Source organism: Barbatula barbatula (assembly GCF_947034865.1).
Source record: "Barbatula barbatula genome assembly, chromosome: 7".
Classification (NCBI taxonomy): Eukaryota; Metazoa; Chordata; class Actinopteri; order Cypriniformes; family Nemacheilidae; genus Barbatula; species Barbatula barbatula.
In genome coordinates, this window is record NC_136770.1 from 18598912 (window position 1) to 18616245 (window position 17334).

General features: G+C 37.8%; 1 protein-coding gene across 13 annotated transcripts in view; it reads left to right on the forward strand.

The window, feature by feature from the left end:
• Positions 1–17334, forward strand: part of dlg1a (discs large MAGUK scaffold protein 1a) — a 101681-nt gene that overhangs the window by 68841 nt on the left and 15506 nt on the right. For all 13 annotated transcript variants that reach the window (XM_079461079.1, XM_079461081.1, XM_079461083.1 and 10 more), the window contains 8 exons: positions 60–110; positions 516–640; positions 4208–4377; positions 4674–4810; positions 5331–5475; positions 7444–7570; positions 11716–11872; positions 12009–12111. In XM_079461079.1, coding sequence (XP_079317205.1) covers positions 60–110; positions 516–640; positions 4208–4377; positions 4674–4810; positions 5331–5475; positions 7444–7570; positions 11716–11872; positions 12009–12111 — 1015 coding nt within the window. The remainder of the gene's footprint in view (positions 1–59; positions 111–515; positions 641–4207; positions 4378–4673; positions 4811–5330; positions 5476–7443; positions 7571–11715; positions 11873–12008; positions 12112–17334) is intronic.

A 17334-nucleotide genomic window follows, 5' to 3' on the forward strand; every position in this document is an offset into this window, starting at 1 on the left:
ATTATGCATTTTGACATTGTGCAGTTAAATGATCAAATTCTTTTGCTTATATTTTTCAGGTGAATGGAACAGAAGCTGATTATGAATACGAAGAAATTACACTTGAACGTGTAAGATTACTTACACTCTGACATGACATAAGAAATTAGCAAGCTTTTAAAATGTCAGTGGGGGTTTACAGTACAATGCATCACTCAAATTGTGAAAATATGTATTTCATAATGTTTAGAAATTGCACAATGAAATGCACCATGAAAGATATGTCATTGAAGAAAATAAAAGTTGAGAAAGAGGTGAGACACCTTGTTTCACGGTGAGGAGTTATAGCTTTCGGTGTAAAGTCCCAATGACACATTTAGTCATAACTTACTATAAAGTAGCAAGTCAACTGCCCATACAATTTTTGGTCTTCCTTTTATGTCTTTTGTATTTTAGCTTTTTTTATAATAATTTTGCATAAAGGTCTATTTTTTCAATCAAAACCATTGCATTTGATTACTTTTTTCTCCTTTTAGGGGAACTCAGGCCTGGGTTTCAGTATTGCAGGCGGTACCGATAACCCCCACATCGGCGAGGACCCAAGCATTTTTATCACCAAGATCATCCCAGGAGGAGCTGCTGCACAGGACGGCAGGCTCAGGTGAGACGCCTTTTGTACTAGTTGAACCATATGGACTGAAATAGCTGCACAGTGCATTTTGCTAATTTATCATTACTATTAAATTTTTTTAATGAAAACTATTTTCATTGATATTTATCATTTAAAAAAATACGTTTGCTATAAGCACATCCTCCACAATCTAACACTCGAAACAGACCCACGGGAAGGGGATTTGTGATGCGCAAATTGTGTTCAGGAGTGTTTTGAGACTTTGCATCATTGTCCAACTGTATGTCCCTGTTACGTGTTTAAAGATGCAAGCGGGTCGAGTACGGAACATTTACGTGAGGTATGGTTGACATGTGTGCGAGTAGCAGAAACAACCAGAAATCTCTATTTAAAGACGTTTAATTGGTGTGTTGCCAAGACACATACAAATAACAAACAGTGTAAATGTAAAGAAGATAAATAATAGAGAGTCAAAATACAAGAGTGTCACCCAAATCAATGAAATAATCTAAACATAATTACCATATCTAATTTCCTCCCGAACTATCTCACTATCAAACAAAAATCTAGAAAGAAAACCCAAAGTCTTCAGCGAATTCGTCGCCGTACATAAACTGCTCTAACTAAAAAAACAGGCATACAATGGGGCAATCACTCTTCGACTATCTAACATAAATATCCTGTATACCGCAGGTTGTACTTATAAGATTCAGCATTTACTAGAATCAGCCCTGAAATCAAAAGGAACGGCTCTAATGTTAGACTTGTTGGTCTAAACGTTCAGTTTAACGAAGATCGGTTACCCGCATAGACAAATGTAAGCAACAAAGTTAACAAACCCGCTTGAGCGTTACTCAGAGATCACAGACATCTCACAACCAGGAACACAAGAGCAACAACACAACAACGTGTTCATGGCTCCAAAAGGTCTGACCTGCTACCCGCGAATTGGCTGAAATCTGGCGAGCTCCTGCAATTCTTGTGAATGGGCCTTTTAAACCCGACGGAACGTCAGCGGATTGGTGGAACGTCTGCTCCGACGCGTAAAGTAGTGACGTCACGTACTGCGGACCAGCCAATGATCACGACCTGTGGGAATGAATGAAAACAAACACAACAGCGACAAAGAGAGACCATACACAAATCCACGTGGAACGTAACAGTCCCAGAGATGTAAACTCGAGTCCACGACTTGGACTCTAGTCGCACTTAAGGCACAAAAACAGAGATTGCGACGTGACATGGATTTGTGGACAGCTGACTCGAGACTTGACCTAGACATGACAGCCTCATACACCAGATTTTTCTATTAATTCCCAACTCATTATGCTCTGCAGCAAATGTCACAACTTTGTTAATTTTTGGATTGTTCATTTTAAACCGTTTACAATTCAGTGTTCATTTCATTCACAAAAACTGAGACGAAATTAATCGTTAACTAAATATACTGACATTTTTGTCAACAAAAATATTCTTGTCTGACCTGGCGGACATCAGCTTGTGCGCATGTGCTACTTATCTGATATAGCCTAAGCGGTAGAGAGAAGTCTCTGGGGAAAGACAAATGGACTGTATTCTGTGTCTCCACGATCTTATTTTCCTTCACAATCGCCGGTAAAACGCTGCAAACTTGAAGCGCAACTGCAGGCAAGTCACCCTGAAACTCCTTACAAAGGCAAGCATGAACATTTTATATGCCAATGTAAATTGTCCACTAATTCAAGCTGCTGCATAATGTGAAATGCAACATAACGTAACAGTTAAGCCAAAAGAAACCAGCGCTGTCCTGCACCGATTGGCGAAGTGATGAAGTCGTATTGTAAATTAAAATGTTGAATGACATGCTAAAGATCAAAGCAAGTACAGTATGTAACATGTATGCATGATTGAAGAAATGGAAGACAGTTTAAGCAATATGTATTTTTAAAAGATATTTCTCATTCAGACTCGAGCAAAGAGTGCAGCTCTGTTCTTCAAAGAGGCATGTCATGAGCCAATGGCGCTTGAGTGTGAGCCCTGTCATAGTGTTTCATAGGTGGAATGTTCTTAATGAATACGAGTCAAGTAAGATCGAATGAATTGGTACATGCGTTCATGGTCTAATATTCTTCAGTGGTTACGTTCCTGTTGCCCTGTTGTAAGAGCATTGCGTTAACAACGCAAGGTTGTGGGTTCGATCCCAGAGGATTGCACATACCTATGTTTAAATGTATAGGATAATGCATAATTATTAGGACTATTGCTAAGGTATTAAGCTATTGCTTCCATTGTTAACCTCATTTAAGCGTATGCTAAATGACAAAATGTAAAGTAAATTATGTCAAAACAGTTATATTTTTGTTTGGAAACTTTTAATTACACCAAGTAAATGTAATGTAGATTTAGTCGTCTACATTCCCAATCAAATTATGGGTATAACTAAAATATGACTAACACTAAATAGCATTTTCGTTAAAATCAACATTTGCATCGCTGAATACATTGGCGACAGAGCTGCAACAAAGACTAAAGAAATTGAACCAGGTGGCATCACTCGGGACCGAAGGTTATGTCATGCAATTCATTATATTACCTAATTTTGCCTAGATTACAGCAAAATGGATCATATTAGTAAACCATTATTGAGCATAACATTTATTTAGTTTTTGCAATGGTAAATGTGCCTCAGATCTAATAAAAAGAAGAAAACACAGGCTATCACACCAGCACCAGCACTGGGTTCGAAACTGTATAAAATACTGAAGACATTCTGTAGAGTTATTTAGTTGTAATGCATACACTGTGAATTACAATAAGTGTCTGAGATAACTATTGCTAAAAACAGACTTGAGATGTGACTTGGACTCCACTTTAAAGATTAGAGACTTGACTTGGACTCCATTTTAAAGATTAGAGACTTGACTTACACTCGACCTCAAAGACTTGAGACTTGACTTAGACTCCACTTTAAAGATTAAAGACTTGACTTGGACTCCACTTTAAAGATTAGAGACTTGACTTACACTCGACCTCAAAGACTTGAGACTTGACTTAGACTCCACTTTAAAGATTAAAGACTTGACTTGGACTCCACTTTAAAGATTAGAGACTTGACTTGGACTCCAATTTAAAGACTTGAGACTTGACTTGGACTCCACTTTAAAGATTAGAGACTTGACTTACACTCGACCTCAAAGACTTGAGACTTGACTTAGACTCCACTTTAAAGATTAAAGACTTGACTTGGACTCCACTTTAAAGATTAGAGACTTGACTTACACTCGACCTCAAAGACTTGAGACTTGACTTAGACTCCACTTTAAAGATTAAAGACTTGACTTGGACTCCACTTTAAAGATTAGAGACTTGACTTGGACTCCAATTTAAAGATTAGAGACTTGACTTGGACTCCAATTTAAAGACTTGAGACTTGACTTGGACTCCAATTTAAAGACTTGAGACTTGACTTGGACTCCAATTTAAAGACTTGAGACTTGACTTTGACATCCGTGACTTGTGAACATGAAGTGACACTGTCAGCAGAATTTTCTCTGCGTTGTGTTGTAATGCTTTTGTGTGACTGTTTAGTGAGTTCTCTTTCACTCGTTCTTTCTGCAGAGTTAATGACTGTATACTGCGGGTAAATGATGTAGACGCAAGAGATGTAACTCACAGCAGTGCTGTTGAGGCGCTGAAGGAGGCAGGCTGCATCGTCAGACTTTATGTCAGAAGAAGAAAAGCCGGCACAGAGAAGATAGTGGATGTAAAGCTGGTAAAAGGTCCTAAAGGTAAAGACACCTTTCATCTTCTGCTTATGTATAATCGCTGTTATTCACATTAGGGAATTTCCATCATTTAGATAACAACATTAACATTGTTGCACAAACAGGAAAAACTGTTTATACAACATTTGTATGACATGTGTGTGTAGAAATTCACTTCTTTTTATTTCTCATGACACGAGAGTTTTCACTCAGACACACACACACACAAAATGAGGATTTACAATTACAGTCTATTTTCTTCTACTGTATGTATACTGTATGTCTGTGCTAACTATCAACCCGAATTCTATCTATGGTAGGTCTAGGTTTCAGTATAGCTGGAGGACTTGAAAACCAACATGTTCCCGGGGATAACAGTATTTATATTACCAAAATCATTGAGGGGGGAGCTGCCCACAAAGACGGACGGCTACAGATTGGGGATAAACTTTTGGCTGTAAGTAAAAAATGAAGATGTCCATTTATAGTGTAACAATAGACGATGAACTGAGAAAACTTCGGTGAATAATCTGGGAATATATTTCTGTACTTCTTGCATACAAACAGTAAAATATAAATGTATTCCTAGTTTTGCATATTAAAGGGATAGTTCACCCAAAAATGGCATTCTATCCTCATTTACTCACCCTAAGAATGTTCCGAACCTGTACAAATTTGAACACAAAGAAGATATTTGTACGAGTGTCAGTAACTAAACTGCTCTCATCCCCCATTGACTGCCATAGTATTTATTTTCCCTACTATGACAGTAAATGAAGGATGAGATCTGTTTGACATTCTTAATTTGTGTTCATCAGAACAAAGAAATTAATATCTGATGGTGGGCAAGTGATGACAGATTTTTTTTTGGGGTGATCTGTCCCTTTAAAGAATCTTTGTTTCTGGGTGATCTGTCCCTTTAAAGAATCTTTGTTTCTATATCTTTATTTGTGGATTTATGTAATGTGTTTGTGTAGGTCAATGCTGTTTGCCTTGAAGAGGTGACTCATGAAGATGCTGTAACTGCCTTGAAAAACACCCCCGATGTTGTCTATTTAAAAGTGGCAAAACCCACCAGTGTCTTTATGAATGACAGCTACGTTCCTCCCGATGTCACCAGCTGTAAGTGCACTTATGCTGAATTACATTAACCCAAAAATGAAACCCTTAATTCATATCCCATGTAAAACAGTGTTGCTTTGTATGTGTTGTTGTATGAAAGGAATAATGTACAGTACAGCTGGAAATAATTGGTAAAATAAGCCCTAACAGGAAAATGTGTCGCCCTAAAAGATTTGTTTAGTGTACACTAAACCACGTATTACATAACTGCCTGTAACATAAATATGTGCGTGGACATGAAGTATTGATTCAAGTCTATTTTATTATATGTGTATTATCTTACAGCTTCATCTAAGAAGTCCATTACACAAAAACGGACTTTCATTTTCAGAATGGCATCAGTTGAATTTATATAGAACAAGTAATCCGAAGTCTACGGTATAATATGATTACACAAGCTCTGTACAGTAACCTGGTTATGCAGTCGAATATACAGGGTTGTCATTGACAGTAGTAAAGATTAGGTAATCTCAGATCGCTGGCTGCCATGGTGGATTCTTTTTTTTATAGCATTATGTAAGAAAAAGACATGTCGCGGCATCTAGCGGCAAGTTTGCGGATTGTAGCCAACGGCTCACTCCACCTCTCCCCCTCCCATGGCAACGAACACCGGACAAACATGTCGGTCACGTTTTTGCTTTTTTGCCGAATGCGATAACGTATTTACGAAACGCGCTCTGTAGAGCAGTTTGTCCATTTAGGGCTACTGTAAAACAACATGGTGAATTCCATATAAGGGGACCCACAATCTATGTAGATAGAAATAGCTCATTCTAAGGTAATAAAAACACAACACTTCATTATGTCAGGTCTTTTATACACCTCTGAAGACATAGTTATGTATATTATATTGCATTTCTGTTTACAAATATGACACACCTTTAAGTTTTACTTTCACAGTTACTATGATTGATTTATTCAAAGAGGATTAAGCAATTTCCGTGTTTTTATTTTGGACAAAGTGTTTAAGCCGTGTGCTTTACTCGAGTGCATGCTCACTTGCGGCATAAATAGTACACAGCACTTTGTACAGATGGGGGCAGGAACTCACGAGGAACACCACTAAAATTGACTCTGCAAAGTGCTGAGTGATGGCAGTCAATAATGTAACACCTTGGTGATATTCCAAAGGCAGGCCAGATTCCCAGCATTACATCCTGAGAAAGGATGTTGTCATTAGGGCTTAAAGGCATGAAGGACAAAAGCACATTTAATTGTGAAGTGCATCATCCGGCCAGAACCCTCCTCCAGTTAATCCAACCTCAGTATGCATTAAAACTGTGTGTGTGTGTGTGTAACAGAGGGAGTTTTAAAGCCACATAATAATACATGCATGTATATATAGCTTCGGTCACCCGTGTGAATATGCATGTTGATGTAACCTTAGTTGGAAAGCGTAAACAGATCAATTTCATTAGCGGTTCGATTTCATCATGTCAGGCTCCGCATAGAGATTTGGCACGCGAAGAGCCGATTGATGAGAATTAAATGGAGTTGTCGATGTCTGATTTGACAAACTGCGTGCCATGCAACCTGTGACAGAATAACTGTTCTTGGTGCTTAACTTTATTAAAGGTATAGTCAATCCAAAGTGAAAATTCTGTCATTATTTAGTCATGGTCTTGTCATTTCAAACCTGTATGACTTTTTTTGTCCGCTGAACACAAAAGATGATATTTTGATGAAAGTTGGTAACTAAATAGCGCCGGCACCCATTCACTTATATTGTATGGTGCCGGTTGACAACGTGCTTTAAAATATCTTCATTTGTGTTCTGCAGAAGAAAGTAAGTCATACAGGCTGGACAACAGGGCAAGTCAATTTTGACAGAATTGTAATTTTTTTCAATCGTCACGTTAATAATGTTGATCAATTATGACTAGTGCAAATTGAGAGACAGCTTTCGGTCATATGATTTGCCTGTGCAATGCCAACAAAACTCACGTCTTTTGTATGCTTTTGTTATAGCGTATTCGCAGCACATTGAGAACCATATCAGCACCCAAAGCTATCGGAGTCAGCCATTATCCCCTGCCACCCCATCACGGTACTCTCCTGTCTCAAAAGGCATGCTGGGAGATGATGAGATCACAAGGTGAGCCATTTCTTCTCCATTTCTTTGTCCATAGAGTGCGGACATCCGTCTTATGTGTTATGATTGGCCTCGCACAACACAAAATGCTCCTTTAGTTCAGTGGAAAGTTAATACAGGTCATAACATGCTCTTGTCGTTTTTTTACTCATCTTCGAGAGTAAAAGGCGTTTTCTTTTCGACAGTCATTTTCTTAGTATCACTAAAATTGGCAGCTATTAAAAGTCCATTACCTGTAGTTTAGTGGAAAGATGGCTTTTAGTGTAGATACCTAGCGGGTGTGAGGTACAAAAAGATTACAGTATATTTCTACCCAGGAGGTGTCCAAGGTTAGTGTTGATGTAAGTGCATACTTTTTCTCTGCATTAAGATTCCAGACGGTAATTCTTTCATTATTTACTCACCCTCATGTCATACCGAACCTGTACGACTTCCTATTACCTTAATAACACAAAATAAGATATTCCTCTGTTGACATCTTTGGACACAAATCCACTAAACATTAAAGATAAGGCTTCCGTGCAATGTGTTGTTAACTGTTCTTTTTATTCACATGATTTGTTAAGTCATTTTGTAAGATCTGCCTGTCTGCGGCATTATGAGAGCCCACGACGGTGCAGATGGTCTTCGGCCGACCCGGACGTAGTTGGGGGGAAGAGGATGCTCCACGGGGACACACACATACTGACTGGTGTGCCTTACCATGTTTAATCCTCTCTAAGCAGGAGATTTATTTCCTATCGGACGAGGGAGCAAGTACAAGTTGACGCTAAAAACAAGCAGCGCTTTACGTGATAAGCTTGCATGATGATATGGCTCTCTAATCTGTGATGTCAATTTTGGCAAATCTGATAAGCTTTTACATTTAGACTTAATTCTACAGGATGCTTATAAAAACTATTTTATAACTGACATCCGTGCAAATGCACTTAGATCTATTAAAGTGTAATAGAAACTATTCAAGAATTCAAGAATAGTTAAGGCAACAATGAAAAATGTAATTTACTCACTTTGATAGTATTTAGTATTTATATAACTTGGAATATAATTCTAGATTGCTAATGAAATTAAAATGCATCTCAAAGACGAGTGAGTAAATGAGGATGAGCGATGAGTGGGGGAAAACATCCCAAAGAACACCAACCAAGGCAGTGACTTTTGATTGTGCTGCCATCTACAGGCCACTAGGCGCACTCACAGAATTCTGTTTTGCTTCAATCGAATGCCCGTTTCAAACAGATATTTTAAGTGTGTCATTTTTCTGCCACTGTCATCATGAAGCAGTATCGCAACCATAATTGGTTATTTTCAAACAGACATGTTTTTTAAACATTCTCACCATCTGCCATTGGTCAGGCAAACAGATTCCTGTGATTTGCAGTTGATGTTTAACAGACCAGCCAGTCTTCATATCTGTTTGACACTGCATCTGTCACAAAAATGTGCAGATGATGCGTTATGATTTTATTCTTAAAATATCCGCTTTGGTGGCATAATGTGAGGAATATTTCACATACTGTATTTGCGTCCACAGTTTAAATCGGTCTACATTATATAAACCTCTTGGAAATCACATTGTACTGGGACAAGGGTTCATTATAGACATGTTATGCGTTTCTGCTTTCTAAAAGACTAAATGTACTTGGATTTGTACATTCTTGTATTATAAGCAAGGGGCAGAAACTGAGTATACAGCACTTATTTTTATAAAGCAGGTATCAGTTTTGACTTTAACGCATTATTTCTGAGAGCTTTAATATATAAAGAGTTTGGTCCCAAAATGAGAGAACTCGGTTTAAAAAAATTATTCCCCTAAAATCATGTTATTTTTGTTCTGCATTTCAATTACAATCAATCAAACAGCAGTTGGTTTGTTTTGATTTAAGCCATAATAACAACAAAAACCGCTAACTAGCAAAATAAAACACAATAAAAACACGATAACATAATAAAAACATGATTTTTGAAAAATCTCGTTTTGGACCAAAATATATACACACATATATACATACATACATGCATACATATATATATACACATATATACACATATACATACATACATGCATACACATACAGTCAGGTCCATAAATATTGGGACATCGACACAATTCTAATCTTTTTGACTCTATACACCACCACAATGGATTTGAAATGAAACGACCAAGATGTGCTTTAACTGCAGACTTTTAGCTTTAATTTGAGGGTATTTACATCCAAATCAGGTGAACGGTGTAGGAATTACAACAGTTTGTATATGTGCCTTTTAAGGGACCAAAAGTAATGGGACAGATTAACAATCATAAATCAAACTTTCACTTTTTAATACTTGGTTGCAAATCCTTTGCAGTCAATTACAGCCTGAAGTCTGGAACGCATAGACATCACCAGACACTGGGTAATGCTCTGCCAGGCCTCTACTGCAACTGTCTTCAGTTCCTGCTTGTTCTTGGGGCATTTTCCCTTCAGTCTTGTCTTCAGCAAATGAAAAGCATGCTCAATCGGATTCAGGTCAGGTGATTGACTTGGCCATTGCATAACATTCCACTTATTTCCCTTAAAAAACTCTTTGGTTGCTTTCGCAGGATGCTTCGGGTCATTGTCCATCTGCACTGTGAAGCGCCGTCCAATGAGTTCTGAAGCATTTGGGTGAATATGAGCAGATAATATTGCCCAAAAAACTTCTGAATTCATCCTGCTGCTTTTGTCAGCAGTCACATCATCAATAAATACAAGAGAACCAGTTCCATTGGCAGCCATACATGCCCACGCCATGACACTACCATCACAATGCTTCACTGATGAGGTGGTATGCTTTGGATCATGAGCGGTTCCTTTCCTTCTCCCTACTCTTCTCTTCCCATCACTCTGGCACAAGTTGATCTTGGTCTCATCGGTCCATAGGATGTTGTTCCAGACCTGTGAAGGCTTTTTTAGATGTTGTTTGGCAAACTCTAATCTGGCCTTCCTGTTTTTGAGGCTCACCAATGGTTTAAATCTTGTGGTAAACCCTCTGTATATAACCTGGTGAAGCCTTCTCTTGATTGTTGACTTTGACACACATACACCAACCTCCTGGAGAGTGTTCTTGATCTGGCCAACTGTTATGAAGGGTGTTTTCTTCACCAGGGAAATAATTCTTCGGTCATCCACCACAGTTGTTTTCCGTGGTCTTCCGGGTCTTTTGACGTTGCTGAGCTCACCGGTGAGTTCTTTCTTTTTAAGGATGTTCCAAACAGTTGATTTGGCCACACCTAAAGTTTTTGCTATCTCTCTGATGGTTTGGTTTGTTTTGTTTTTTCAGCCTAATGATGGCTTGCTTCACTGATAGTGACAGCTCTTTGGATGTCATATTGAGAGTTGACAGCAACAGTTTCCAAATGCAAATAGCACACTTGAAATTAACTCTGAATCTTTTATCTGCTCCTTGTAAATGGGAGAATGAGGGAATAACACACACCTGGCCATGGAACAGCTGAGCAGCCAATTGTCCCATTACTTTTGGTCCCTTAAAAAGTGGGAGGCACATATACAAACTGTTTTAATTCCTACACCGTTCATCTGATTTGGATGTAAATACCCTCAAATTAAAGCTAAAAGTCTGCAGTTAAAGCACATCTTGGTCGTTTCATTTCAAATCCATTGTGGTGGTGTATAGAGTCAAAAGGATTAGAATTGTGTCGATGTCCCTAATATTTATGGGCCTGACTGTATATATACATACATATCATGCATATGTATATATACACATTATGGTGAGAAAACATTTATTTGAAAGTTTTATTTATATTGAAATTCCCTAAGCCTCTCATGTTATTGTTAAAAATTTACACAAAATTTTTTTATAGAGTAAAAAAGTAAAGAAAATACTTTCAAAAAAATGCATGTCCAGTTTTTTTCTTTGTGTTCAAATTTTCCTCAGTAGAGGGCGATGTAGTCATGAAATCACCCTCATGTTAAAAAGAACATTTTTGGAGTGTGTAAAGAAATCTGTTTGGTGGTATGTATGTGTGGTGGTGGTGGGGGGGGGTGGGTTACTCAAAAGGACATGTGAGAAATAACTGTACATCCTCATTTTTATTCCAATCGTATTCCAACTGGATGCTCTTCATCTTGATTTTAAGTGTGGAAATTAATAATTTTTTTTAGGGAGTCAAGGAAGATAGTTTTACATCGGGGATCCACGGGTTTGGGCTTCAACATTGTAGGAGGAGAAGATGGAGAAGGAATTTTTATCTCCTTCATCCTAGCAGGAGGACCTGCCGACCTGTGTGGAGAACTGAGGAAAGGAGACCGCATTGTCTCTGTAAGCACATCACACAATCAACAACGAAATGTTATTCATTTTTAAGATGTTGCTTCAACATGTCATTTATTATCCATTGGTTTGCATGCATAAATGTATGGCGCTATACGTTATTTTTAATTCAAGTGTGATGCAGGTAAATGGGGTGGACCTCCGCAACGCAACTCACGAACAGGCAGCAGCGGCATTGAAGAACGCGGGACAGACGGTCACCATTGTGGCTCAGTACAGACCAGAGGGTGAGTGGATGCACAAATTAGATTTTGCAGTATTTTAAACAAAGGCACAAAAAATTAAAGTTGTAAAGACATGTGGTTTGCTCAATCGGCGCAGTTTTCTTGCTCGTGTAGCTGTGTTTTCTATTGAAACAGAAGGCCAGGTTTATATCAAATTAGGGATATATATGAGTTAGCTTGTCCCTGTTGTTGACATAACCTCACTTTTGTAAATGTACACCTTTTAACCATTATAGTTGGTTGTTGTAGGAACAGGGATTTTTTTTATTTTAGAAAACGTTTGTGTGGAAAAATCTGTGTTGTGCAGAATGAGTCTGTATTTTTGCTCGGTTTTTCCAGAAGGGTCTGGCAATTTTAAATGCATATATCTAAAGCATATCATCATAGGCCTTAAAGCTAACACATACCCTACAAATCCTCATTTTGTTTCATTCAGGCTTTAGAACTGTTACATTTCATAATCTTTTTTGTTTCAATTTCAGTAAAAACTTTAAAGGGATAGACCACCCAAAAATAAGACTGTCATCATTGCCTTACTTTCAAGTTGTTCCAAATCTGTATAAATTGAATTGATCTTCTACACATGTTTGTAACCAAACAGTTCTGGGACACTATTGACTTCCATGATGCCCCTGTTTGGTGTCCTGTTTTCTTCAAAATATCTTCTATTGTATTCAACAGAACAAAGAAATTTGTTTTTTCATTTATTCTTTTTGTTTCCTTTTTTAAATGCTGAATGCTTTACATCTAGACAAGCTTCAGGCTCCATCCTCACTCAACAAAGGATGCTAGTCCTATCTGCACACTCTTTTATTTGAGAGGAGCTCTTTTTAGAAACAATCTCTAGAAAGCTTTAGTTGAAGCACTTGATGATATGCAATGTGGCCTGAACACTATAATTGTTTATTTGTTCATAAATGGGCACACCAGAAAGCTATTTCATGCATGGCAGGTTGGGTTATTAAAAAAGTCTGTGGCAATAGCACTTTGTTTTCAGTAAAAATCGAGTGATCTTGGTAATCTACTTAAATCTGCTCTATGCTGCATAATGTACATCTTGTTTGTAAACTAGTGAAATGTGTCATGTAATGAATCCTAAAAGGGTTTTTAGATTAGAGTCATTTTAACATCAGAATTCGGTTTGGTCAGTTGGTCTGAATGAGAATTTCTGAACTGCATTAGCGAATCAACTTGTATTGCGAACACAAACGTTGTTCTGTGTGAGTTCAATTTTGGTGTTGTATCCATAGGAAAATCCTTCAATAACAGATTGTAAATAGCGCTTATGGAGGCAGATGTTGATGTACAGTAGAAGTCCAACTCAAAATAGAGATTTGTGAGAGGGAAGGGAGTAAAATAGCATTTGTTAACAGTATAGCAACATACGTAGTTGAGCATTACTTAATCTTGACTTTTTTTAGATTCATGTTGACTATATAGAACATATAATTCATCATGTGCCTAAACTAGTTGGCTGTGTGGTGCTGTGGTCGTGACTCAGAGCAGCCTGGCCTCTTCACCCCGGGAGCAGTGTCCAGCCTGGCCATGCTTTCCCTTTGCTCAGTAGCCCTGGCTGCGGTGTTTATTAGAATACCAATGGGGCGGAGATAACCCTCCCGACGCTTTGGCTGGGGATAGTGAAGGTGGGTCTAAAATAAGCTTCTGAACCGGTCCGTGTGTGTCTCAGCTACTTGCACACTCCTAGCGAGAGTATGTGTGTGTATGTATCTTGCTCTCTGTTTGACGAAAGCTGTTGTCCTAGCATGTCTCCTGAACCTGGCTTCCTGTTCCTGTCACGCTCTTACATTCACGGCCAGCACTGAGCGGCTCTGCCCTTCAACTTGGCTTTCAGTAGCAGAAAGTTGCACCAGTCGCGGGTTGTGTGGAGAAGATGGAGGAGTGCACTTCTGAGTCAACGATGTGCAGCATCGCACTGGCTCTGTGTAGTTATTTTTGCAAGCAATTATACGAAACTTGTGCTTACTAATTGCTAAGAAGAACAATGGGTTTCGCATCGGTGGGTTTTGTGACCTTATTGTCTTTATTTCGTTATTACCAGATAACTTTCAATATCATGAAAATTAAGTCACATTTATCCCATAATTTATAAGAGAATTAACATGACTTAATAATAAACAACATTATAGCATTTATTCCTCATAGACACATTGTGTCAGCTACGATGGTCCTGTGGTCGGTGCATCGACATGTGGCTCCAGTACCCAAGTTTGATTCCAGGTCTTTTGTCAGTCCCGCTGCCCTATCTCTGCCCAACACATTCCTGCAAAAACATCCCTAAAATATACAAAGAAATCTAAATATATATCTGGTAACATTAGTTAAATAACTAACATGCTTAAGTAATGTAAGTATTTGTATTAACTAGCATTAACAAAGATTATTAAATGATGTAAAAATATATTTTTCTTTATTGTTTACATGTTAGCTAATACATAAACAAATGTCAACAATTACAACCATATATATAAATATATAATCATATGAATGTTTTAATGAAAAAAATGGTGTTTAACATCTAGAATGGAGGATAAGATACATTTCTTTTTGGTGTGAACTAATCCTTTAAACACATTTCGTATGAACATAGATAATACAATGTAAATAATATCGTAATAACACATCACAAACAATAACGCCATAATATTTTTGACTTTACACTATTTTGTAAAAATGTTTAAAGTACAGAAATGTTCGAAATGTAGTGTCTCAAGTTATGTGAGATGTTAAATCGTCTGTCACCTACTCATCACAGCGTGCCTTTCACCTTTCCCTCATACCCAAATGAAATAACACACCTTCTGTCATGATCATCTTGTGTTACAGTGAAAGTGTCAGCTTGCAAGGCTCTGGGTCTCATAGGTGCATGCAGATATAATATATATATATGTGCAGACAACATGGTTTCATTTCCACATTTGCTTTTCAGATAAATTGACAGACACAAATTTACTTTGAATTGAATTTGTTGTGATGTATTAAAGCAATTGTATCTTTATTAGAATCACCTAAGCAGCACACGCATGTAAAATGGTGCTGAAACAGCAGCCTTGCTTCTTTCTTTGTAGTCATTTTTGGGTTCCTGTTTTTCTTCAACGTTGTTATAAACAAATATTACACACTTTACATTTCATATCTCTTTTGTAGTTGTTCTATTTTTAATGGAATCCAATTAAAATAGAGCAATGCGGTTTTCAGGCCAGTCACTGCATATTAAAATTGTGTTAAGTCCGCCAGACGTTTTTTTCCATGATGTGACTCGGACATCTTAAAACCTAATTTCTGCTCAATATTCAGTCAGCAAGATGGTGCCCAGTTGGCCACAGGTGCAAGCCAGAGTTCAGGCTGGTCCCCATAGGGACAATTGTCTAAGATTAGATCTCCTTATGCTCTTCGTATCCACCGTGTGACAACATGCGTAAACATGGGTAATAAAGCATTAGAGAACACAGATGTACTGCTCCCTTTGACCAATGTTTTTTCCGATGAAGATTTCCAGTGGGAGGACCTATCAACATGGGCTTGTTTTTTCCAGGGTGTCAAATCTGCATTCTTTGTACTGCTTTCAAATTGCTTTTTGCTTATTTTTTAAGCATCTGTAAGGCCAGCGCTCATGTTGATGATGTGGGTTTTGAACCAATATTGGTTACTAGGCCGCCTTTGTTACACAAACAAGGTATGCCTGTTTATACTAAATGTATCAGTTCTGCATGGTGGAAAAAACAGGTTGTTAAGATATTCAACCTGAGAACAGATGTTATGGATTTATAATGTAACTGCATCGCAGTCGAGCCTCCATCGTGCAGGATAAAAACAAATTATATCAAATGTATACTGATGGTGGTGTTTGGGAAATGAAACCCCTCGGGACCAGGCTGCTATGTTCGGAGGGATTAAACAGTGCTGAGGATCTGTGTCGGAGCTTAAAGACATCTACAGTATGTCTGTTACACAGCTGGGCTTTGCACAGTCCTGCTTTTGTGACATGCCCTCCAGTATTTAAATGTATCTAAAATGTATCAATTTCAGTAACAGTGCTAATATGCTAAAATCGAATAGATTTGGTCATGTGTGTATAAACTTGTAATCGGGTATTGCAAAGACTGCATGTATACACACTAACAGTGCTGAGGTTTTAAAGTGCTCATGTCAGAATGAGTTAAGCTTTCTTTTATGCCTTTAGGGGATGACTAAAGTATTAGTCAATATTGTGTATGAACTGAGGGTCCTTTAGCACGTACATTCGCACCGCAGGCTGACTTGATGATGGACGGAGGCAGATTAACAAAGATTAAATCCCCTCTTGAACTTCGTTGATATTCATGTACGCACAGGATCATTGCTGTCTGACTTCGATTTGATGGTGTTCGTTTTTGTGTGTGTTATCTCTGTCTGCAGAACAATGTTTCATGAAATGGAACTTTTATATACCGTGTTGTCCAGGCACTTTTCAATACTTAATTTTTTTGTTAAATATTTGCAAAACCCAATCTCAAACAGAGGGTAACTAACAAGAATGATCTATGACAAAAAATACAAATCACAAAATATGGAGATACAAGGTTTCAGAAGGAAAAACGAGATTGCCAAAGCACAGAAACATATACTAATTTTCAAACAAATGCATTTAAAAAGACAAAATCATATAATAAACTATCTATGCATATTTGAACGACTAAAATGAATAACTGCTTGTTTATCTGTTCTAATGTTTGATTTATACAGTATATTGTTTGTTAAGTAGGGAAAGTCGGGCTAAATCCAGCACTCCAAGAGTTTTTCAATGGGCTTCTACCACAATTGAGACTTTGAGAACTTTGATGGTTGGTTTATTCACCGGTCTGAAAGTAACCCCCGAGGTGTGTAATCTGAGTTCTGCCATAGAGGATTAGTTGCCTTTGTCCAGCTTGCAGCCTGAATGTAATTTTATTAGCTGGCAATGTTTTTCCTTCTCAGCTTCAATTGAATAAATGTGTTAAATGTTATTGCAGTCAGTGACATTACATTGCTGTTCATTGATTTAGCTCTCTGCCATAATGTAAGCTGTAAATATAACCTACCGGTTATTTATTCGGCTTTCAGTATTGTAAAACGTGACTCAAAACTTGTTATTTTCTTTCTCTGCCTCATTTCCAGGCTTCCTAAAAGACCCTTAATTGTTTTGTTGTTTGATACAGAATGGATGACGGTAATGTTCTGAATTCTTCA